Here is a 21,877-nt window from a genome sequence, read left to right as displayed (position 1 = left end):
CTAAAGGGATTTTTCTGGAAGGCAGACAGAGCCCACTGTCGTTCTCTTGTTCCCAAAAGGTGGTGGGGCCCCAGGCTCTGCCCGCCGGTCAGGGGGTGGGACTAGCCTGGCGGAGCAGAGCCCCTTCCCCCCAGGAGCTCAGAGTGCAGCCGTGGTCGCAGGGGGCAGCACAGAGGATGGCGTGGGAGGAGGTGTGTGTGTTCCTGGGGCCCTGCCGTGGCAAACTACCACAAACGTGGCTGAAAACCACACACATTTATTCTCTCCCAACGCGGAGGCCAGAAAACCAGTATCGGTGTCACTGGGCCGACATCAAGGTGTGAGCTGGCGAGTGCTCCCTCCAAGGCTCTAGGGGACAACCTGGCCTGGCCTCTTCCAGCTCGGGGGCCCCAGGCACTTCTTGGCCATGGCCCCATCACTCCCCTCTCTGCCTTTGTGGTCACAGTCTCCTATCATTGTCTAATCCCCCAATGCCTCCTTTTGTAAGGACACTCGTGGCTGCATTTAGAGCCCACCTGGATCATCTCCCCACCCCTAGATCCTTAACTTAGTCACATCTGCAGAGTCTTTATTGACAAATTAGGGGACACTCACAGGTTCAGGGTTAGGCCTGGATATCTTCCGGTATCCACAGGAGGGAAGCTCACTGGTTGGGGAGTGGGTCCTTCACCATAGATGGGGGCAGGAGGGGAAAGGGACAGCAGAAGCATCACTATCATGGCACAGCTAGGGACCTCCAGGTGGTTCTGTGTGGTCAGAGAGGTTGGCGTCCCAGGCAGAGGCATCACGCACAGGGGTTTGGCTCAGGACTATGGAATTGTAAACAACCCAGCGCTGCGTGCATGTGTGCGTAGGGCTGAGGAGTTTGTCCGTTGGTGGGACAGCTTTAGGATCTAGTGAAGGACTTCAGTCCACGTTCGCTTTTTCGGGAATCAATCTGTCACTTGTGTGCAGGATGGGTCTGAGAGGGTCCAGGGCAGGGCCTGGCACACTTTGTGGAGAGACGGTCCTCGTGTTTGGCCTTGCAGGCTGTGCCGCCCTCGACCTTGCTGCCGTGCTCAGTACTTCCCGGATGGTCCAGCCGCTTCTGGTCAAGCCTACTTACACGGCTAGGCCCTCCGGGCAGGTGGGCGAAGGTGCTGGCAGAGTGAAGGGGAAGGTGGGGGGGAGCCGGCCACACGGCTCTGGGAAGGTGGCCCTGTTCTGTCCCGGCTTACACGTGAAGGAGCCGAGGCCCAGAGAAGCGAGCTCAGGCCTCTGATGGGTGGCGGGATGCAGGTGGGACCTGGACGGTCCAGATCCCCAGAAGGCCAAGGTGAGAGATGGCGCCAGGTGGAGGCCTTGGGGGTGGGACCCACATCCAGAGCTGGGGTGCAGACCAGACCAGTGAGGGGAGAGAAAGCGAGCTGCCTGCTCCCCAGGATGACTTCTGAGGGCTGCGAGTGCCCTCAGCCAGCTCAGCAGATTCCTGGGGGAACCCGTTCTGGTGCCCGCGGGCAGACGAGGGGGCCCAGCGGCCGGGCCTGGAGTTCGGGGCAGAGGTGCGGGCGGGGAAGTTGTGGGGAGCCCGCACTGTAGCAGTTCTGCCCCTGGAGACCGAGCCCACCTCAGGGAAGATTCAGGAGAAGAGGTGGGCTGCAGGGAAGGAGCTGCAGGCTCACTGTCCCCCTGGCAGGAGGTTCAGCCTTGTGACATGGAGCAGGACGGAGGGGCAGAGGGGGCAGAGGGGCGGAGGGGCGGCTCCTCCAGGATGGTGAGGGGCGGGGAGGGACCAAGGCGTCACAGGCTGCGGAGGGGTTCTCATCCCTCAGACACGGTATTTACTGGGTGCGTTCCGTGTACCTGAGAGTATAACGTGGGGATCAAATGGCCACTCAGATGGCTGATTTGGACACATATGTAGATGGTGGAGAAAGAACCAGAAAAGCAGACATGGCTGAACTACCCCCAAGAAGCAGGAGTGGGCCCCTTCTCTCCAGACCCCTTGGACCGGGGCCAGGCAGCCTGGTGCATGGGAGGGGTGGCCATGTGGGCTCTGCCCTGGGCCCCCTCGTCACCTGCAGGAAGCCAGCGGGCAGCAGATGTGACAAGATGACCAGGGGCAGGATGATGAACCAGGAATGGAGAGCGGGCAGGCTAGGGGCCAGTAGGGTGACACCTCACGATGGTGACCCCTGGCGGGCATTGTGTCCACCTCCCCTGAGGCCCAGTGTGACAGCCGGGCCGGATGCGGGGGTGTGGATCTGCAGTATGACCAAGGTGGGGCCTGGGGTGGAGTTGAGGGACTGTTGAGGACGTGGGCCTATTTTTCATTCCTTCCGCAAATATATGCCGAGTTTCCACCGTTCGCCAGGAGTGTAAGTTCACAGTGGGCTGCTCCCTGCCCCGTGGAGCCACGGCAGCGCGGAAGTGATTATGTGGGTTGCTGAGGGCCTGGGAGAGGAGGGGCAGAATGCCGTGGTAGAGAATGGGCAAGCACTCCAGGGCAGCCCCTGCGGGGTGGGCGGCTGAGTCTTTCCGGGCAGCTGGTACTTTAGAAAAATCCTGAAAGGTGAGGCAGCCACGCAGAGAGGCGAGAGCGTCCTGGCGGGGGGAGACGAGCCCCGGCCAGGGTGCACGAGGGCCACGGTGCCCGGCCGGCCAGTGGAGGAGCCGGCTCAGGGAGGTGGAGGTCTGGGTGGGGGCCGTGCAGCAGTGAGGGTTTACTCCCAGAACGCGCGGCGACGCGGTGCGATCCACCCGTGTGGGTAGAGCAGCTGTCGCCGGCCGTGGGGCAAGTGGGTCACCAGACGGGAGTGGCAGCAGACGGTGTGGTTGGAAGGGGTGGGTGGCCGAACTGCCAGGTCTCTGGCTGGAGCAGATGCTGTGGAGGGAGGGGGCGTGCCTGGGTTCTTCAAGGTGGTGGTGGTCCTCGTGCAGAAAAGGGCCTCTCCTGAGGTTCTGATGGAGATTTGGCCCCGGGCAGCAGAGAATATGGCGGCTCTCCATCACCAGCACTATTCCTGAGGGAGAGGTTGGGGGGGGCGGAGAAGCTTGGGGAGAGCAAGCGAGACTTAGTTGGGAATAGTAAGTTGAGAAAGCGTTAGAATCCAGGCGGAACTGGGAACGGGAGGTGAGCGGGGGTTGAGAGCTCAGTGGCCACGTGGCAGAGGAGATGGGCTCTGGGTGGCTTGGGCCCAGCTGTGGTTTGGGAAGCCCTGGGCTTGGGTGCAGCAGAGGAGGGGCAGTGGCCGGGACCCCCGTCTCCCAGCCAGGAAGGCCTCAGCCACCAGCTCTGTGGCCACAGCTGGGCCGCTTCCCGGGGGGGGCAGGGAGCCCTCACCCAGGAGGGAGGCCTGGGACCAGCATCTGAGGTGAGGCAGGGGGCTTCCCGAGCCCACCTCCCCCGCGCAGCACCCCTGCCCCCAGGGCCCCCCTTTTCTGCACCCGACCCTGCGGGCAAAACCTACACATGTGTCCAAAAGCAAGAGAAGGAAAGGGCTGGCTTCCACGTGGAACCATGGCCACGTTTTTCTACCTGCAGAGCTAGCGGCCTGTGGTGTGGATGGGAGCTCCTTGGCCCCCCCGCCGTGGGCCGTGTGGACTGGGGTGCGGCTCGGGGTGGCGTGAAGCTGCCTGGCCCCCCGCCCTTCCCTGCTGCCACCCATTAGCAAGAGGAGCGTCCGCCCCTGAAGTCACGTCGTTGGCTGTTTTGGGGCAGGAGGCAGAAGCGGCCTAGCGGTCCGGCCTGGGGACTTTCTCACGCCGGGACTTACTGAGTTACAACTGAAGACGGAGACCGAGGGCCGCAGCCCAGAGCCGGCTCTCTGCCGATCGTCCCCAGCTTGTCCGGCGTCGCTGTGGCCACGCCAGCCAGGCTGCCGTGGTCCGTGCCGGCGACGTACGCAGGGGGCAGGTGGTGAAGAGCCGCGGTTCCTGGCCGCCGCCCGGCTGTGGTAGTGCCCTGGGGAGTGGGCCAGGGTCCCACGGCTCCAGGCCAAGAGGGCCCATCAGACCCGGGTCCCTCCGTCATTTGCATGAATAGAAGGGTGCCAGAGGACAGACTTTGCCAGAAACAGAAGTATTTCTGTTTGGTTTACGTCTGTTTTATACTTGTATCTGCATATTACAGACGCCTGGCCCAGGAGGAGGTGCGCACACGTCCGCTCTGTGCCCTGTTCTAGGAGTGCAGGACTCATGAACACACTGATAGTTGTGTGCCATGATGTTGGGGGGCGGGGTGGTGACAGATGCCAAGGAAGGGGACATGGGGGCTGCTGTCGGGAGCAGAGCCCTTGGAGCGGGCTTCTCGGATGAGGTGGCATCTGATGAGAATATAGCTCAGGAGCCTGTCCTGCCCAGACCCCTCGGCACCCCCACTCCCTCCCTCACCCCCTGCTGCTCCCTCTTTCTGAGCTTGTAAAGCGCCAGCCTCCACAGAACTCGCCCTCGCCAAGCTTTCTATCCCACCAGTCGAGACAGAGGAGATGGAATAGTTTTGCTCTGGAAAGACTTCTCATCTTTCCGAATAAGTAAACAAAGATATTGCTAGAGTCGGGTTTAATTCAGCCAAATCCTAACAGCCGCACAGCAGTGGCAGTGCCGTTCCGGGTACGGCAGCCTTCAGGCCGTGCAGCGTCTCGGGATTGGGAAACCGCTGACCTCTCTCCTCTCTCGCTGGGTGCCCAGGTACCGCCTGCCCTTCAGTCTGATGCCCGTCCAGCCCTCCAACCACCTGGAATGGAATGAGTCTATGCACTCCCTCCGGATAAGTGTGGGGGGCCTTCCGGTGCTGGCGTCCATGACCAAGGCGGCAGACCCCCGCTTCCGCCCCCGCTGGAAGGTGATCCTGCCGTCCTTTGTGGGCGCCGCTGTCCTCTGGCTGCTCTACTCCCACCGCCCGCCCCCAGGCAGGCCCCCCATACCCAACGCCCACAACTGGAGGCTCGGCCAGGCACCCGCTGACCGGTACAATGACACCTACCCCCTGTCCGCCCCCCAGAGGACGCCAGGCGGGACTCGATACCGAATTGCGGTTATTGCTGACTTGGACACGGAGTCAAGAGCCCAAGAGGAAAACACCTGGTTCAGTTACCTGAAGAAGGGCCATCTGACCCTGTCAGACAGCGGGGACAAGGTGGCCGTGGAGTGGGACAAAGGCCACGAGGTCCTCGAGTCCCACCTGGCTGAGAAGGGGCGGGGCATGGAGCTCTCCGAGCTGATCGTTTTCAACGGGAGACTCTACTCTGTGGACGACCGGACAGGGGTCATCTACCAGATCGATGGCACCAAGGCCGTGCCCTGGGTGATCCTGTCCGATGGCGATGGAACCGTGGGGAAAGGTAGGTCAGGCCCTCTCCGCCTCCCGGCTTTGGCTGAGGTGTTGGGGGACAGGTTTGAGTTGACTGTCTGCCGGTCTGGTTTGTGCCCGTGTGCGGTGAACACGACCAGGAGGGACCACCGGGAAGAGCCCTGTCCCCCCCTGCTTCTGGCCCCCGCCCCCGCCACCCCCCACCCCAAGCTGGGAGCCGAAGCCTTACGGGGCCTCGGACCAAAGCAGTTTCTAGCAGCAGGAGCTTCTTCCTAGAAGACTGGCCACGAAGCAGGCTCCTTTCCAGGACTAGTTTGAGGGCCCTGTCCACTGCTGCTCCCAGTGACCCCAGGATCGAGCCCTTTCTTCCATCTTCAAAGGTGTCTTCAGAGCACGCAGGGATGACACCCTGTGAGTGTCTTACCTTTAAAGCCATGGTGTCCAATTGCCCTCATTTTGAATGGAGACTTTATTGAAAAGGTAAACTTGCGCTGCCTGGGGCTCCTTTCTGGAAACCCAGCCGAGGGAGGGTCTGCGTAGCAGCGACCGCACTTGAGTGGGATCCGTGCTCAGAAACCGGCTGTCACCCACTGCTCTGTTGCGCCAGAAAGGAGTTACCGCTTTCAGCCCGCGGGGAGCACAGAGCTAGGAGAGGGAGCCAGAGCGGGCCAGGGCCTTCCCCGGGGGAAGGGGCCGGGAGGCACTAGGCACCGGCGGGGGGGCTGACAAAAGCCCGCTCTCAGGCTGGGTGTGCACCCTCTAGGAAGCTAAGCACTGCGGCCTCTCTAAGGCCGGAGCAGTGGCAGCAACTAGCCGGCCCGTGGGGCGCGCCGTCTGCCAGCCCTCCCCCTCCCCCCCCAGTGATAAAACCCCTTCCGGGCTTGCCCAAGCCTCGGGCAATTGGCAGGGAACTATCTCGGCCTGGGTTTTAGAGAAAACATTCGTTGCCCGTTTCCTGCCACGGTTTGTCAGCGTTTATGGGCAACCCATTATAGTTCTGTTCTTCCCTATGGGATCAGGAAGAGAGCGGAATAATGGGAGCCTTGGGTTGCCCTATGGTCAGGTCATCGGAAGGGGCAAAAGACTGGTCAATGGAGAGGGCCTTATCTGAAGGTGACCCCGGGGGGTTGGTGAGGTCCCTGAGACCACAGGGTACTCAGCGGGTCCCTCCAGAGCCACCTGCAGAGAAGCATTCTGGAGGCCACAGCTCTAGGTCCTTGGGGCCGGCCAGAAGCTGGCAGAACGTGTGGGAAAGCGGGCACAGTTTAGAACACGGGGTGCGGGGAACGGCTTTCCCACACAGCCTGAGCGCCCTGCAGCCTTCAGCTGGGCTCACAGTAAGTAAACCTGCCGAGAAGTAAACACGCTGATCAGAGCCGACTAGGAGCCCCCACCAGCCCTCGTAGCTCTGGCCACTGGGGCTTCACGTCCGCTCGACGGGCGCCAGGCACGGTTGCAGAGACAGAGACCGCTCTCTGCTACAGTAACCTCTCCAGGCGCTCCCACTTGCCCGGGGTCGGGGGTATCCTGAGGTTGGGGCACACAGCTTGAGAAACAGTTCGGGGATCAGAGGAGACTGACCAGTGGCTGCTGGGCCGTTGGGAGTGGGGGAGCAGGCGAGGCACCAGCGGCAGGAGCCATTGGAATTAGTTTAGGACAGGCTGTCCCCGCAGAAGGTCCCTAGATCCAGTGGCCAAAAAGAAGGTGACGGGTCTTGGGGACAGAGGACAGGGAGAATAGCAGGCAGAGGGCCGGTGCCCCACTGCTGGCCCTCTGGGAATGGCGCCCTGAGCCAGACTGTCCCCCGCTGTCTTGTCATCGCCTCGTGTGAGGTCCAGCATGGGTGCCCTCTGATGCCCAAGGCTGCCAGACCCCCCGCGAACCCAGGGAGCAGAGGGGTGGCTGTCATCTCAGGCGCGCCCCCTCGTCTCCTTGTCCCCAGGCTTCAAAGCCGAGTGGCTGGCGGTGAAGGACGAGCATCTGTATGTGGGCGGCCTGGGCAAGGAGTGGACCACCAGCACGGGGGAAGTGGTGAACGAAAACCCGGAATGGGTGAAGGTGGTGGGCTGCAGGGGCAGCGTGGACCACGAGAACTGGGTGTCCAGCTACAATGCCCTGCGGGCCGCCGCGGGGATCCAGCCGCCAGGTAAGGGACCCGGCCCCGCCCGGGGTCCTGGCAGATGCCGGTGCGCTGCGTGCGCGCTTTCTCTGGGCACAGCGGTTGGGGATTTCTGCCTGTGCGGTCCGTTCCCAGCCCCCCCCCATCCCTTCGCCGTCCCTGACAGAGCGCCTCCTGCTGTCTCAGACCACAGCCCCTCCTGTGCCAGCTCTTCTGGCCCTTCCCTGAGGGTGGGGCCCGGGCCCCGCCCCTGACCAGGTAGAAGCAAGGTGGACCACGTTCTGGTTCTCCCCTCGCCTCCCGGGAGAGTGTCACGGCTTGTGTGTGTGTGTGTCGGGGCGGGGGGGTTGGGATGCTCGGAGCGGCCAGGCAGCTCCAGGCTTGGGGGGGCATGGCGCTGGGGACGTTGCTTCGCCCCCAGATAGGAGGGTGTGCTGCCTCCTTTTCAGCCTCGAGGGAGCGTCTCCCCCCAACCCTGATCCCTTCCTCACAAATCCATCGTGCTGGCTTATCTCGCTCCCTTCCCCCGGGCTCGCTCGCTCATCGTGCTCCTTGGTTAGCAGCAAGGGAGCAGAAACGCAGACAGAACTCCTGGCCACGGGTCCCCAGGCCTGGGCGGTCTCGGTCTGGCTTTCCCGTCTTTGTCTCGGAGTGACCAAGGACGAGGACGGACGGAGAGCGCCACAGGAAGCAGGGAGGTCTCGATAGGACGGAGTGGTGACGCTCCCTGGCGGCCCGCCCGCCACGCACTGTCAGCAGCGTGGAAGCCCGCGCGGGGAAGGAGGCGCCGCGGGCGCACGACCACGCGGTGGAGGGTCCCGTCCGCACCCTGCTCGCGGGCGGGGCGGTCTGGTGACCCCGGGGGTCTGTCGTGTGTCCCCAGGCTACCTCATCCACGAATCGGCGTGCTGGAGCGACACCCTGCAGAGGTGGTTCTTCCTGCCACGCCGCGCCAGCCACGAGCGGTACAGCGAGAAGGACGACGAGCACAAGGGCGCCAACCTGCTCCTGAGCGCCAGCCCGGACTTCAGCGACATCTCCGTCGGCCACGTGGGCGCCGTGGTCCCCACGCACGGCTTCTCTTCCTTCAAGTTCATCCCCGACACCGACGACCAGATCATCGTGGCCCTCAAGTCTGAGGAGGACGCGGGCAGGGTCGCCACCTACATCCTGGCCTTCACACTGGATGGCCGCTTCCTACTGCCGGAGACCAAGATCGGAAATGTGAAGTATGAAGGAATAGAGTTTATTTAAATTTACAAAATTCAGACCAGCAAGGCCGAGAGGTGGACGGTGTTCAGCCATCAGGACTCAAGTTTTCTAAAAACCAGAGGACTGCACTTTTCCGTGGTGTTTTGTTTTGCTTTTGTCTTTTCCTTTTCAGAGCTCAGGTGTGTGCCTGGTTCAGAGACCCTCCCCGCCCCCCAGAACAGGGAGGTCAGCCCCAGGGTGCGAGCAGCCGCAGGAGGGGGTTCCGCAGTGCGCAGTGCCGGGAAAGGGGCCGGGACAGTCCCCCTTGCGGCCACCTGTTCTGTGCACTGCCACCTGGTGGTGGGAGCTGGTCCCTGCGGGCGTCCTAATCTGGGACCAGCCCTCCCTCCTGCCCCCCTCCCTTTCTCTCCTTCCCTTTGTGCTTTCGTTTAATAAATGTTTCTTGAGCTCCTACTGTGTATCCAGCACTGTCCCCCCGTGGGAACAAAACAGTGAGTCTGAAGTGGGACCTGCCCGTCGGGAACTCCCAGACCACCCCCTTTTCTTCCTTCCTGGTGAACCTCGTGCGTTAAATCCACTCCTCGAGGCGCCCGGAAAGGAATCTGTCTACGCTACAGGGTGTCACAGGGCTGTGTGGGCGAAGGCAGACCTCCAGGGACGCATCTGCCCACAACCCACAGGAAAGGACACAAGTTTGCTCGTTTGTCCTCAGCCTCACATCAGGCAGTCTCCGCTCCGTGTGGCTGACTCCACGGTTTTTCCCTTCAGGAAGCTTCTGTGGCCAGGCAACACTTGGAAGTTTTAATTATGGTGCTCGCTTTGCCAGCATGTGTACTGAGGTTTTAATTATTAACTCATTTTAATTAAACCAATTTCCTTTCTCATAGGGAGTCACCAAATCTTATCACACAGACCAAAGTCCCATAGTTAACGAATTCATTCCCAGCAGTGGAGGAGGCTGGAATTAAGTTCTGACAGGTGGGCAGACAAGTGATTAAGCATTTAGAAGTCCTCGGTCAGAAGATAGGAGGACAGAACATTAGCGACTGTCAGAAGTTGTCTTGCCTTTAAAGACTTCCACGAGTGGCGATCTTTCCCTTCCTTTACGGGCCTGCCCTGGGTCGGGGTGCTGGGCTCTTTCCAAGAGAGGTCATGTACGAGGCCAGCCTGGCCCTGTGGCTTCTGTCCCCTGACCTTTTGTTTCTCCCTCCCCGGGGAGCTTTGCAGCTTCTCCTCTGGAAACTTCACACAAATCGCTTGCTTATCTGCGTCCCTGTGGCCTCTTCGTGCTCCACGGCAAAGGCAAAGGGTTTAGGACAGGTCAGCCAGGACCAGAGCCGAGGAGGGCCCTTCCCCTGAAGCTCCCTCACCCCTCAGGGAGTTGTAGGGTGCCTGATGGTCTGGGAAGGGCCATCTTTTAGGCTCGGGTGTCACTGAGGACCCCCGTCTCACAGACTTTTCCCGCTTACAGACTCCGATACCGCTGCTAGGAAGGAACCCAGGGAGGCTCCCGCTCCCACTATGAAGTATCTGGCAAAAGTATGTGACACGTTTCTCTGGAACTCGATTCCTGCTGGATGTAGGCTGGAGCAGCCAAGTGTTTTCTGACTTTGCCTGGCCGGGCTCCCTGACCCACGTCCTTGATAAACGTCACTGACGTGGAGGCCGTGTGAGTTTTTGAAACGGAAGCAAAATTAGGAAGGTGGGACTTGGGACAGTCACTAAGTCGAGACCTTTCTGATGGCACTTTAGGCCTAGGTGCCCCAAGGGGGTTTTCACAGTTAGGGATTTGGGACCGTTTTAAAGCTAGAAGTTTTCTGTTTCTGTATTTGCTGCCGTAAGCATCAGGATTGCGTTCCTTCCTACTGGAGCCATTGTTTTCTAAACAATAAAGTGCTAGAGGGGACTGTGAATGCTCTGTCTCCGGCTCTGTGTTGGCTGTTGGCCAGGGGCCTCATGCAGGAAATGTAAGAGGGGTGGCGATTCACAAACAGGCTGGGCTCTCTCAGGGGTGCGCTCAGTCCTCTTCTGGGGCGGGGCGTCTGACAGGCCATGGGAATTGGCGGGACAGGCGCCTTCGCAGACCAGGGAAAGACTTTTCTGGAAAATGAATCATCCAGTCCCAACTTTTCCTGTGTCTGAAGGAGCCCGTTTGGTCATTGCGGTGAAGGACATGGGCTGTGAAATCACTCACAGGTTCCAGTCCTGGCCCCGACGCTTCCCAGTTGTGTGGCCTGGGACAGCACGTCTGACTTCTCGGTCCTTTGAGTTCCTCGTCTGTAAAGGGGGGATGCTGCTGTGAACAGCCCCCGGTGCCCAATTAGCATGTGCTCGCCCGTTCTGGCTCGCCGCATGATGGGGTGATGAGGAGGGTCCCAGCAGAGAGGTTAGGCCGATCAGGGTGCCGTTGGCGTGTCTGTGGAGCTGTGGGGATGAGCCCGTTCCCCGGGGTGCGAACCCTCAGGAGCACCCAGGAGCAGCGGATGGGGAAGGGCTGTTGGAGAAGACGGGCCTGAGCTGGCGTAGGACCCAGAGGGCGTGCTCACAGGTCCTTTTCTCTCTTCAGACCCTCCCTTGCCCTTTCCCCTCCCCGCCCTGCTCTGCGTCCCCAGAGACTGACCTGGGGGGTCCCCACGGAGGGAGGAGGATGAGCCGAAGGTCCTCAGTTCCCTCTAGCGGGGTCGCCTCCGGCACGATCTCGCGAGAAGGGTCCCCCCTGCCCTCTCAGCCTGTGCTCCAGTGACTGCTCCCTGCCCTCGGCCCTTCTGGCCTGAGAGTGGTCCACACTCCAGGAACCACTCTACCCCTCGTGATGTCTCTACCCCTGCTCACTCACACCTCGCAGGTCGTCCCTTCCTTAAAGCCTCCGTCGGCGACCCCCGTTTGGAGCCATCTGTTCCCTACTGGGAGCCTGACCATCAGATACCGCAGGCAGGTCAGGGAAGAAGGGCCGCAGAGGGTCCGTGGACTGAGCCACAGGGAGGACCCGGTGTTCTTGGCAGTCCTCCGGAGAACAGCTCCAGGAGGGCCGCGAGGGGGAAGCTGGAGGGCGTCGGCCTGAGATGGAACCGGACAAGGAGTCATCTCTTTGAGAAGCTCCAGATACCACGGGGTCTGGGCTCACACCCTCCTCACACGCGTGGTGACTGTGGCCTGCTGGCTGCTCTGTGTGTTCAGGGTATAATTCATCAGCAAAAGGAGAGCTCCCAAGCACCGTCTTGGAATGGAGTGAAAACAAGTGAGATTAATCTCTTCCCAAGCGTGAATCCTGTCCTATGCACTTTAAATTGGTGAGTTTCAAGGTAAATCGTACCTTAATAAAATTGTGTAAAAGATGCGACTCAAAAGCCTTCACGCCAAGAAAATTCCAAGGCCACGTGGTCTTACTGGTGAATTGCCCCAAAGATTTAAGGAAGAAACAATACCAAGCCAACACAAAACCTTCCATGATTTGGGAAATCGAGAACACGTCCTGACTGGTTTTCTGAGGGCTCCACTATCCTGATACCAAAACCAGACACATCTTTTACAAGAAACGACAGATACAGACAAGCATCCCTCATGAACAGAGACGCAGAAGTCTTTGATGAAAATCTAGCCAGTTGAATCCAGCTGTATATCAAAGCGGAAGTAATTCACGAGAGAGGGTGTTTTATTCCAGGAAGGCAAGGTTGGTTGAATAGTCAAAACGTAACATAATCCACCATGTTGCCCGAGTAAAAAGGAAAAATCCTATAATTGTCTCAAAAGACACAGAAAAAGGTTTGGACAAAATTCAACACCTGTTCATGATTTTAAAACAAAACTCTTAGCAAACCAGGCATAAGAGGAACGTTGCTCATCACTTGATAAAGGGCACTTGCCGTAAACCTACAGCGAGCATCATACTTTGTGCTGAAAGACCGAAGGTCTTCCTCCCCCCCCCCCCAAGGCTGGGAACGAGGTAAGAATGTCCCCCCAACAACCTAATTTCTTATGTTGCAGCCATTTTAAACCAAAACTCGCACAGAAGTTGCAAAACTAGCACGGTGCCTTCGCGCAGCCTTCTCCGGTGCTAACAGCTTCCGGTTTTCACGAGCGTCAGCGCAGTGATCAGACGCGGGAAACTGACCTTGGTTTCCTCACTTTTATTCACAATCATCCAATGGGGTGTCCCAGAGCGTGCAACTGGGCAAGGAAAAGAAAGTAAAAGAGAGTAAAACTATCTTTATTTGCCAGAGACCAGATCAACGGGGCGGGAAAGCGTAAGAAGCCTTCAGAAAACAGCTACCAAAACTGAAGAGTTGAGCTTAGCAGCGCTGAAGGACAGATGGCACACGTGCAGAAATTCACTTGTTTCTGTGTAGCTGACGTGAACAAAGGGAAACCCTGTGTAGTAGTTAAAACCTGGGAATGACCCAAATGTCCATCGGTGCACGTAAACGCTTACGCAAGTTGTAGTCTGTCCCCGTGGGGCACGACTATTCAGGAAAAAAGTCAGCCGAGAGCTGGTATTTGCATGTGGCACAAATGAGTCTCAAAAGCCTCGTGCTAAGTAAAGGCGGCCAGATGCAGAACATCACACGTTGTACGTTTCTGTTTCTATGAAATTCTAGGACACGCAGAACACATCGGTAGTTGCCAGGGATGGGGGCTGGCGGAGGGGACTGACCGCAGAGGGGCATAAGGAACGTTTGAGGATGATGAAAATGTTCTGTAGATTATGGTCATGGTTGCCATTTGCACACCCCTGTCAAAACTCATTAATGCATTTTAATGAGTGCATTTTAATGTATGTAAATTATATCTCAAGAGAGCAGGGGGGAGGGGCAGAGGGCGAGAGACCGACTCTTAAGCAGGGTCCACGCTCAGCGTGGAGCCCCACGTAGGGCTCGATCCCATGACCCCGGGATCGTGACCTGAGCTGAACTCAAGAGTTGGACGCACAGCCGGCTGAGCCATCAAGGCGTCCTGAGCCAATTTTTTTAAAAAAAGAAAAAGTGGGGGTTTGAATCCCAGCTCCTTCCCTTCTTGCTGCACAGCCGGGCACATTTTGCCTCTCTCGCCTCTGTTTTCTCATCTGCAAAGGGAACCCCCTTTGCAGATACCACCCACGGGGGTTTGGGTAGCAAGTGGGCCGAGATCTGTGCGAAAGGTCCGTGGTAGACCCCAGCAGGAGCCTCTGGGGCCAGTTCCTGCGCTCGGCGTGCAGGTGGGGGAGACGCAGGAAAGAATACCCTATGAGCCGGCCAAGGGTCCTCGCCTCCGAAAACCCCCAGGCCTCTCCCTGCCGTGTTGGCAGTGGCTTCCTGGTGACAGCAGCCGGACCGTCGTCTGCGGTGCCCGGGGCTTTCCGTCCTACCGGCACGGAGTCCCTCCTCACCGGACCAGGCCCTCTCAAGCTCGGTTCCGCCTGGAGGGCCCCGGGGGAGCCCACACCCGCACTCGGATTCCATGCAGAGGCCTTGGGCTCACACCTTCCTTGCCCGAACACGAAGGACTTTCCAGGACCGTGGGGCTAAAGATTCAGCAACTTGAGTTGGAAACCGCGCCACCGTGAAAATGAGGCCAAGGAAACCTCGGTGAGAATGGAGGGGGGCGGCAGGCGGGGGGAGCTCTAACCCCCAGCCCTGGTTGACCACCGCAGACCCAGCAGGAAGAGACTGCGTCACTGTCCCACCTGGAGGAAGGAGGGTTTCTTCCTCCCCGCGCCGCAGCTCAGCCACTGGGAAGCCACCTTACGCCACCTCCCAGTGTCCCCCAGGGGCCTTTCTGTTTATAACAGCCCCTCCCTTTCCTCTAAAACTGAGCCCCTTCTTCCTTGCCCGGTGGAGTTGCCGGCGGCTTTGCCGTAGCCTGCTTGCTCTGGGTAGCAACTCTTAGCTCTTCGTCAACACACTGGTTTTTGCTGGTAAGATAGCTGGCAGTTTTATGTTTAAGGGTAATGCCACCACCACCTCCCAAAGGACTTCCTTCGTACTCTCTTCCTGACGGGCGGCTTGTGTGGGCAAAAATCGTGGAGACTGTGAGAAGGGGGGGTCCTGGGGGTTCTGCACCAACGAAGCTGAAGCTCCTTCGTCTGGATGGGATGTTAAAACTCACCACGGTCTCTCCTGCCAGCGCTGTTTCCAGATGCTTCTCCCCCTGGATATCTGGTTTCTCTGGAGGGAGCTGGAGGAGCCACGCAGCTCCCTGAAACCTCACCTCGTGGGCAAACAGCCATTCAGGGCTTGGCCTCGGCGCGCCTTCCTGGGATCGCAGTGCCAGGGAACCCGTGTGTCTCAGCCCTGGCCGCCACGGCAGCCACCTGGAGGGCTTTACGTTGCCGATGCCTGTCCCCACCCCGGAGATCGTGACGGAGTGGGCCTGCACACCAGGAGTTTGTAAAACTCCCAGGTGACTGTCATGTGCAGACCAGGCTGCGAGCCACTAGGCTGGGGAGACCTGGGGACATTCCAAGGGACAAATCATCCAGAACCGTGGCATGCAGGTGACCAAAACAAAAGAGGGTGTTCGTTGCCTCATTTAACCGCGAATCCCAGGGCGTGACCTTGGCAGCTGGACCCAGGGGCTCGGACCACAGCCTCGAGACCTACTGCCTCCATGTCTCAGCTCCACCCCCCCCCCCCCCACCCTCAGATGGGCTCTCCCTGGGGCATCCGCAGCCTCCGGGCACACGCACCCTACAGGGACCCTCCCTGAGGCCGAAGCTGACCCCCACTGGGCCGGCCGCCCTCATGGCCTGTCTCTGACACCATCCCTGTGGCAAGGGGCCTGCAGGGCCCTGAGCTGCCAGGTCTGGGTCAGACTCCGGGGGAGCCTGGGCCCCCAGACAGCCTGGGCGTGGGAGCCGGAGCCTTCCCGAGGGCAAACTGCAGTGCTGCTTTCTGGTGGGGGGGGTGGGGGGGGGCTCCGCAATTTACACCCGCCCTGCGGGGATGAGACGCTGGGAGAACAGCCCTTAGCGGGGGGGGGGGGGGGGGGGGGGGGGGGGGGGGGGTTGCCCCCTAGAGGTCACTTGCTGGCTGCGTACTTGGCCGTGCTGCCTCGCGTCTCCGAGCCCCGCCCCCGCCTGTCCGGGGATGACTCGGTGCAGCCTCGCGGAGGGCCTCTCAGTGAGGTCAGGCTTGCCGCACTCTCAGCGCTGGGTGACGCTCGGTGAGCGGCCGTCCCGGCGGTGGCCACCCTGCCGGCCACGCGCCAGACCCAGGATACGGCCCGGAGCGTTCAGCGCGAGCCCAGGCCACACTGGCAGGTGCGGCCCCAGCCTGTCTGTCCCCACCCCCTGCTCTTCTTCCCGGCTCCCCGTCCCCCTCCCCCACTCCCCCCCCCCACCGCCGCCCTCCCCCAGCGCCAGCCCTTGGGGCCAGTCCGGCTTGGAAGGTTGTTTACAATCAAGCCTAGCTGCCGCTGCGGGCAGGCCGCCTAGCTCCGGTTACCAAGTCAGTCAGACTGCCCCCGTGAGGTCCAACATCTGCAGCCAGAGCTGAGAGGAGGGAGGGGACCAGGGAGCCTTGGGCCGGCAGCCAGTCCCAGAAGAGACCCAGGTCAGGTGGTTTCTAGAAATCGAAACTCCACTGTTTTCTGTGGCGTTTCCTGGGACCAGCATGCCCCGCTTCACACTGGGTTTTCTGGGTTGAAGAGGGGATCCTGCAGCAGGTAGGCAAGACGATCCAGGGCAGCCATCAGTAGTGGCCTCAGGTAAGCTCATGCCTCTTGTTCTCAGGAGGGTGTCCCTCTCACTGCCCAATGTAATCTGGTGGGTACAGTCTCCCTGTGTGTACCCAGCTGGGATCTGGTGCTCTCCCTCAGCCCAGAAACCATCATTGCCACGCCCAGATCCACAGGGTCTCTATGTACAGTTGTCCAAGTGGTTCACTGCACAAGGACAAAGGGCAAACAGGCTTGGAATTCAGCCCAGTGCCCTCTCACCAGTTGGTGTATTCCAGCCCAGGCGTATACCTATCCCAAGAAAGAGTATCTTTTTTCTAATTTGCAAAAGTCAGGCAGCCTTATCCCAATTTCCCATGTGAGGGAGCCAGGCTACAGCAGGTGGCCATGACCACCCCAAGGGCGGCCATATTTGCATACCACGTACCAGATGCTTGATCGGCCACTGTTAATGCACAACTGGGGTGCTGCCTCAGGGTCACCAGCCCTGAACTCGTAGGGGCGCCCACAATGGCGGCCTCGTTGCCCACTTGCTGGGCCCGGGAGTGGCGCGGGGCCACGGGATTGTCACCGAGCCAGAGAGACGATGACTGGTTCCCCCACAGCCGGGGCCTGGCGGGCAGAGGCAGGTGAGGGGCAGAGGCTGGGCTTAAGGCGAAAACCGAGCCCCAAGAATTGCAGAGAAGCAAGGACTCCAGGCGGACGTTGGAAGAGCTGCGCCCCCCAGGCTGGCTGTGTAGTCTCGGTGGCCCGAGCCTCTCTGCGCCTGTGTCTTGGGGACACTAACCTCAGAGGTGGCAGCACGAGGTCCACCGCTCAGCATCTCACCCCCAGCCTGCTCCCCCTGCCCCCATCTCGTCCGCACCCCCACCCCCACCCCCACCCCCACCCAGCTGCAGCCAGTCCCAGGCCTCAGCCCTGACTCCCCCTCCCAGCCACTGTCTCTGGCCCTGTCTGTCGCTCCTGCCTGGATTTCTGAGGACCTCCCTTCGGGGGCCCACAGAGAGCTCTCAGGCACGCCCACAGGAGTCCAGCTGCCAAAAGTAAAGCCCGACCTTCAGCAAGGCCCACCAGGCCTCTGGGGATCTGGGCCCTGCACCCTCTACAGCCTTGCCCAGGGCCTGGTTTTCGGAGATGGGCTTTAGTGCCCGCTGTCCTGCTGCTTAGAGACCTCCACCAGTTCCCCCCACCCTTCGTCTGGGCAAGTCTCACTCCCTCCTTACGTGCCGAGGACCACCCCTCGGGGGAGGGGTTCCCGCTGCGGGGGGGGGGGGCACCTGTCACACTCACAGCTGAGAGCAGGGACACCACACGTAGGGTCTGAAGGATCCTGGTCCCAAGGGCTGCCCAGCTCTGCCGTCTGACTCTTCCACTTCCTTCCACCGCAGGACGGGGGCCTCCCAGGAGAGCCATGGCCCTCCCACGACTCCTCTGGATGTGGCTGCTGGTTGCAGGGACCCAAGGTGAGCTGAGCCCCAGGAATGCCCAAAGCGGCCATCTGAGGGGCCGCTGCTCCGCCTTCTGTGGGGCTGACCCCTCCTTGCGGAAAATCTAGGCAATGTTCTGCCTGGGTCTCCGGGGTCAGCCCGGGTCTTCTCTCCTGCCTGGAGCCCTGGTGATCCCCAGTGACGGTGGCTTATAGGTTCTGGGGGGACACCAAGGGATTCTCCGTTTCATCCAGTGGGACCCGGAGGGACTGAGCACTGGGAGCCCATCACAGAGGCCGAATGTTGGGGGTTGGGGGAGGCGGGTCACGAATCAGTGCCCTGTGGACCCAGTCAGACTTCAGAGTTCTGGATGCCTGTCTTCAGAAGTGTTCTCAGGAGGCCCTTCCTTGTCCTGGTGACCCCATGGAGGCCTGCTGCACCCCCAACTGAGAACTACCCTTTGACATGGCACCCAGCTCCTGCCTGACCCTGTCCCAGAACAGCCCCACTTTCTCTCTGCACCTGGCGTTTCCTGCCAATGTTTCTGGGGGGGTCGCTGGGCCTGCCACTCCTGGACTCCCCCCCCCACCCTCCTAGGGGTCCATGCTGTAGTGCACAGGCAGCATCCCCGAGCCCCAGATGCCCTCAGGTGGGGTCACATAGGCCCCTCCTCCTCCATTCTGCCCCCCGGGGTCCCGCCTCCCCCGTTCTCAGGCTTTAGGGTCCCAGCTGCCCCTCCTGCCCCTTCTCTACCAACAGAGGAAGGACTCAGACCTCAAAGATAAGAGGCGTTTTACCTCCTGGGGGGGGGGGGCATGTCCTCTACCCCTCCCCTACAGTGAACCCCTCGACGATGGATGGAGGGCTTTAAAGTTCGTTGCACAGCAGGCACCCCGCCCTGGGGGGAACTGACAAGTGGTCCTCGGGGGGCAGGGCCCCCAGATAGGGAGGGAGGTGGGCCTTCCTCCCTGCTAACCTTTCTGTTACCTTGGGGACCCTGTAGGTGTGAAAGACGGGGACATGCGCCTGGCCGACGGGGACAGCACCAATGAGGGCCGCGTGGAGATCTTCTACAGAGGCCAGTGGGGGACGGTGTGTGACAACCTATGGGACCTGATGGACGCCAGCGTCGTCTGCCGGGCCCTGGGCTTTGAGAACGCCACCAAGGCTCTGGGCAGAGCCGCCTTCGGGCCAGGTAGGCCTGCTGATCCCCAGGTCCCAGAGCTGGGACCGGCTGCCGGAGAAGGGCCGGGCCTCCTCACTCAGCTTTGGCCAACACTTAAAGCAGGGCTAACACCCGAGCTGGCCAGGGGCACTCACACTGGCCTTGCCGGCAGCCAGTCCCTCAGGCCCTGGGAACCATACCTTCCTGAACCATCCCCCCCACCCCCGGTGGGGGGGGGCACGTCTGTGCACAGGACCGTTTCCACTGACGCAGGGCCCGTGATTCTGAAGAAAGGGAAATAATCCAACTATCCAGAGGCGGGGGTCGGGTAGAGATGATGGCTAGTTTGTGGCGCCACCGGAATAACCCCGAACCCGCACTCGGATCGCCGCCAGGTCACACCTGGGGACAGACCCCGCAGGGCAGCGTGAGGGACAAGGGGCCGCCGGCATGGAGCGGGAGGGCTGCCCGGGGCTCCCGTCGCCGCAGTAAACGCAACTGGCCTCTGCAGTCGGCAGTTCTAGGGGAGCAGCAGCCCTGTCCACGCCCCGCCCCACCCCCCCACCCCCCCCATCCCCCCCCCCCGCGGAGGGTGCCAGCACCCCCAGCCCCGCCCTTGTGTGCCTGCAGGCGCGGGCCCTATCATGCTGGACGAGGTGGAGTGCACGGGGACAGAGTCGTCGCTGGCCGAGTGCAAGTCCCTGGGCTGGCTGAGGAGCAACTGCAGGCACAATCAGGACGCCGGCGTGATCTGCACCAACCGTGAGACCCGCGTGCCGCACGCCCGCCCTCGCCCTCCCCTGCACCGCCCGCACCCTCCCTGCGCACCGCACGCCCTGCCCTGCCCTGCCCTGCCGCATGCCTGTCCCGGAGGGAGGGGTCAGGAGAGCCTCTAGAGCAGCACCACGCCCCAAGCTATCCCCCATTCCCCACGGCCCTTCGCCCCCTTCGCCGGGCTGCTCAGAAATGCTCCCTTTAACCGGGTCCTTGGGCAAGAGCCGCCTGCCCCCTGCACGGGACACCTGCGTGCTGCAGGCTTGCGTCTCAAAGCCTTTCACTTTCCTTGGTCCTCCGTCGGCGACACGGAAGGAGCGCCCGCGTGCCTGGACGGCAAGCCCTAAACCCTGCCCCCGTGGCTCCCGCCCCTCTGGCCTCCCTTCCCCCTCCCCCTGCACCAGCAGGCGGGCTGGCCTCTCTGGGCCACTCCGCGTTCTTCAGTCCCCGATTCCTGTCTTTCTTCTTCCTGGGCTTCGCACGGGGGCCTGGGGACCTGGGCAGCCCCCCCAGGCTTGGGGACGGAGCGATAGAGCCACCCCGTGGAGGGCTCCCTGGGAGTGGGGCGCGGGGGGCCAGGCAGGGAGCCAGTGGTGACCGTGGGGGCGGAGGAATGCGGGGCTGGACCCGCCTGGCTGACTTGTGACCCATTTGTGAAAAAGAAAGAACAGGTGGGATTTTTGTTCCCAGTTAGGCTTTGGGGGTGTCGGGACAGGGGTACATCACCCCCGGCACCACCTCGGGGCGGGGGGGGGGGGGTTTTCAAGTGGCTTCTCTAGGCCCCTGTTCCCTGAAGGAGGCTGCTAGGGACCCCATGGCTCTGAACTGAGTTTCTGTAAGACTCTCCCTCCTCAGACGGTCCAGCCAGGGAAAGGGTCTGGGTTTTAGAAGGCACCACCTGGGTGACTGCTTGAGCAGCTGGGATCTTAAAGGGGGAGGGGGGGGCGGGGGCGCTGGACGTAGGGGGAGGTGCTGCCCGAATGTGGGGGAGCAGAGGAGCTAACTGGGGTGTCCCACAGGGGTGGGGAGGCTCTGCACCACAGAGGGGACAGCACCCCCTGTCTCCCCCGGAGTCTTCCTGAGTAGATAAGGCGAGGAGGAGGCCGAGTCCAGGAGGCAGAAGTGCTCTTGGGTGACGGCCCCTGGCCCTTCTTGCTAACAGTGTGCTCCCCTCCGCCCCTTTTAGAAACCCGCGGTGCCCACACCCTTGACCTGTCGGATGAGCTCCCTGCGGCTCTCGAGTGGATCTTTGACAGCCAGAGGGGCTGTGACCTGTCCATCAGGGTGAGGGTGAAGGACGACGAGGAGGAGGGCCTAGACGTGTGCGGCCACAGGCTGATCCTGTCAACCAACCCCGAGGCCGAGGCCCTGTGGAAGGAGCCTGGCCCTACCGTCACCATGGAGGTGGACGCAGAGTGCCTGCCTGTCGTCAGAGACTTTATCAGGTGACCATCCTTGGGACAGGGGTACCAGGGCCTGGGCAGGGTCCCCAGGGCGCTCCCACCTCCCTCCGGCGGCAAACCTCAGGGGCTACGGCACCGACCTCACGGGTGCTTCCGCAAGCACGTGCGTGGGCACGACACGACACACGCTCACACCCGCGTGTGCCCCCACATATCCGCATGGTCTTAAACAGGCACGCCCACACCCTCACGTGGACACACGTGTGCTTGCACACGCTCGGGCTCACAGTTGTGTGCGTCCCACCCTCTCGCGTGCACACGCACACTCTTGTGTGCACACACAGTTGCGCACTCTACACTCACACACACACACACACACACACACACACACACACACACACAAATACTGACTTTCACAAAACACTGTATAAAAAATCTCCCAGCAGTCGCCGCCGTTAGAAGAGGCATCAAACCCTCTGTGGGTCACAAGTCCACCGGGTCCAAGACCCGGACCGGTTTGTTGAGAGGTCGCTGGAGGGGCCTGGGACAGAGCTGGGAAGGGGTCCCGCACAGCAGAGGCCGCCGGTCTGGGCCACGGCCTCCGCGGAGGCCCAGTCGTGCGTGTGTTCGAGGAGGAGTCAGGTGGTCCAGAAGCACACACACCTGTCTCTGAGGTCACGTGAGGTCACGGCCCAAGATCTGCAAGAAACTTAAACGTAGTTCCGAACTCACCCTCCTCCCCGTCTCGCTCTGACCTTGGCTTGTGTGGAAGGTGGAGCACTTGTGACCCCAGACCCGTCGGAGTCTCCCCCGCCCGTGAGCCGGTGCCCCAGCTGG

General features: G+C 61.2%; 1 protein-coding gene and 1 long non-coding RNA gene across 6 annotated transcripts in view; one reads left to right on the top strand and one right to left on the bottom strand.

Annotated features, from left to right (window-relative positions):
- Positions 1–21,877, top strand: part of CANT1 (calcium activated nucleotidase 1) — a 30,518-nt gene that overhangs the window by 5,367 nt on the left and 3,274 nt on the right. The window contains exons 2-7 of one of the 5 annotated variants that reach the window (XM_027052305.2): positions 4,669–5,321; positions 7,233–7,436; positions 17,660–17,734; positions 18,702–18,893; positions 19,494–19,625; positions 20,824–21,082. In XM_027052305.2, the coding sequence (XP_026908106.1) occupies positions 4,691–5,321; positions 7,233–7,436; positions 17,660–17,734; positions 18,702–18,893; positions 19,494–19,625; positions 20,824–21,082 (1,493 nt within the window). In that variant the 5' untranslated portion in view covers positions 4,669–4,690. Of the gene's footprint in view, positions 1–4,668; positions 5,322–7,232; positions 7,437–8,292; positions 9,075–14,951; positions 15,091–16,142; positions 16,307–17,659; positions 17,735–18,701; positions 18,894–19,493; positions 19,626–20,823; positions 21,083–21,877 lie in introns of those variants that run through there. The other 4 variants (XM_027052306.2, XM_027052307.2, XM_053211727.1 and 1 more) reach the window with 4 other exon arrangements.
- LOC113597006 (uncharacterized) lies at positions 12,256–14,844 on the bottom strand. Its single transcript, XR_003417844.2, has 2 exons — positions 14,703–14,844; positions 12,256–12,788 (listed from the first exon to the last, which is right to left on the bottom strand). It is a non-coding gene; the product is annotated as an uncharacterized LOC113597006 (long non-coding RNA).

Source organism: Acinonyx jubatus, chromosome E1, assembly GCF_027475565.1.
Source record: "Acinonyx jubatus isolate Ajub_Pintada_27869175 chromosome E1, VMU_Ajub_asm_v1.0, whole genome shotgun sequence".
NCBI lineage: Eukaryota > Metazoa > Chordata > Mammalia > Carnivora > Felidae > Acinonyx > Acinonyx jubatus.
Note: the sequence above shows the minus strand (reverse complement) of the source record. Positions and strands in the feature narration are given on the sequence as shown.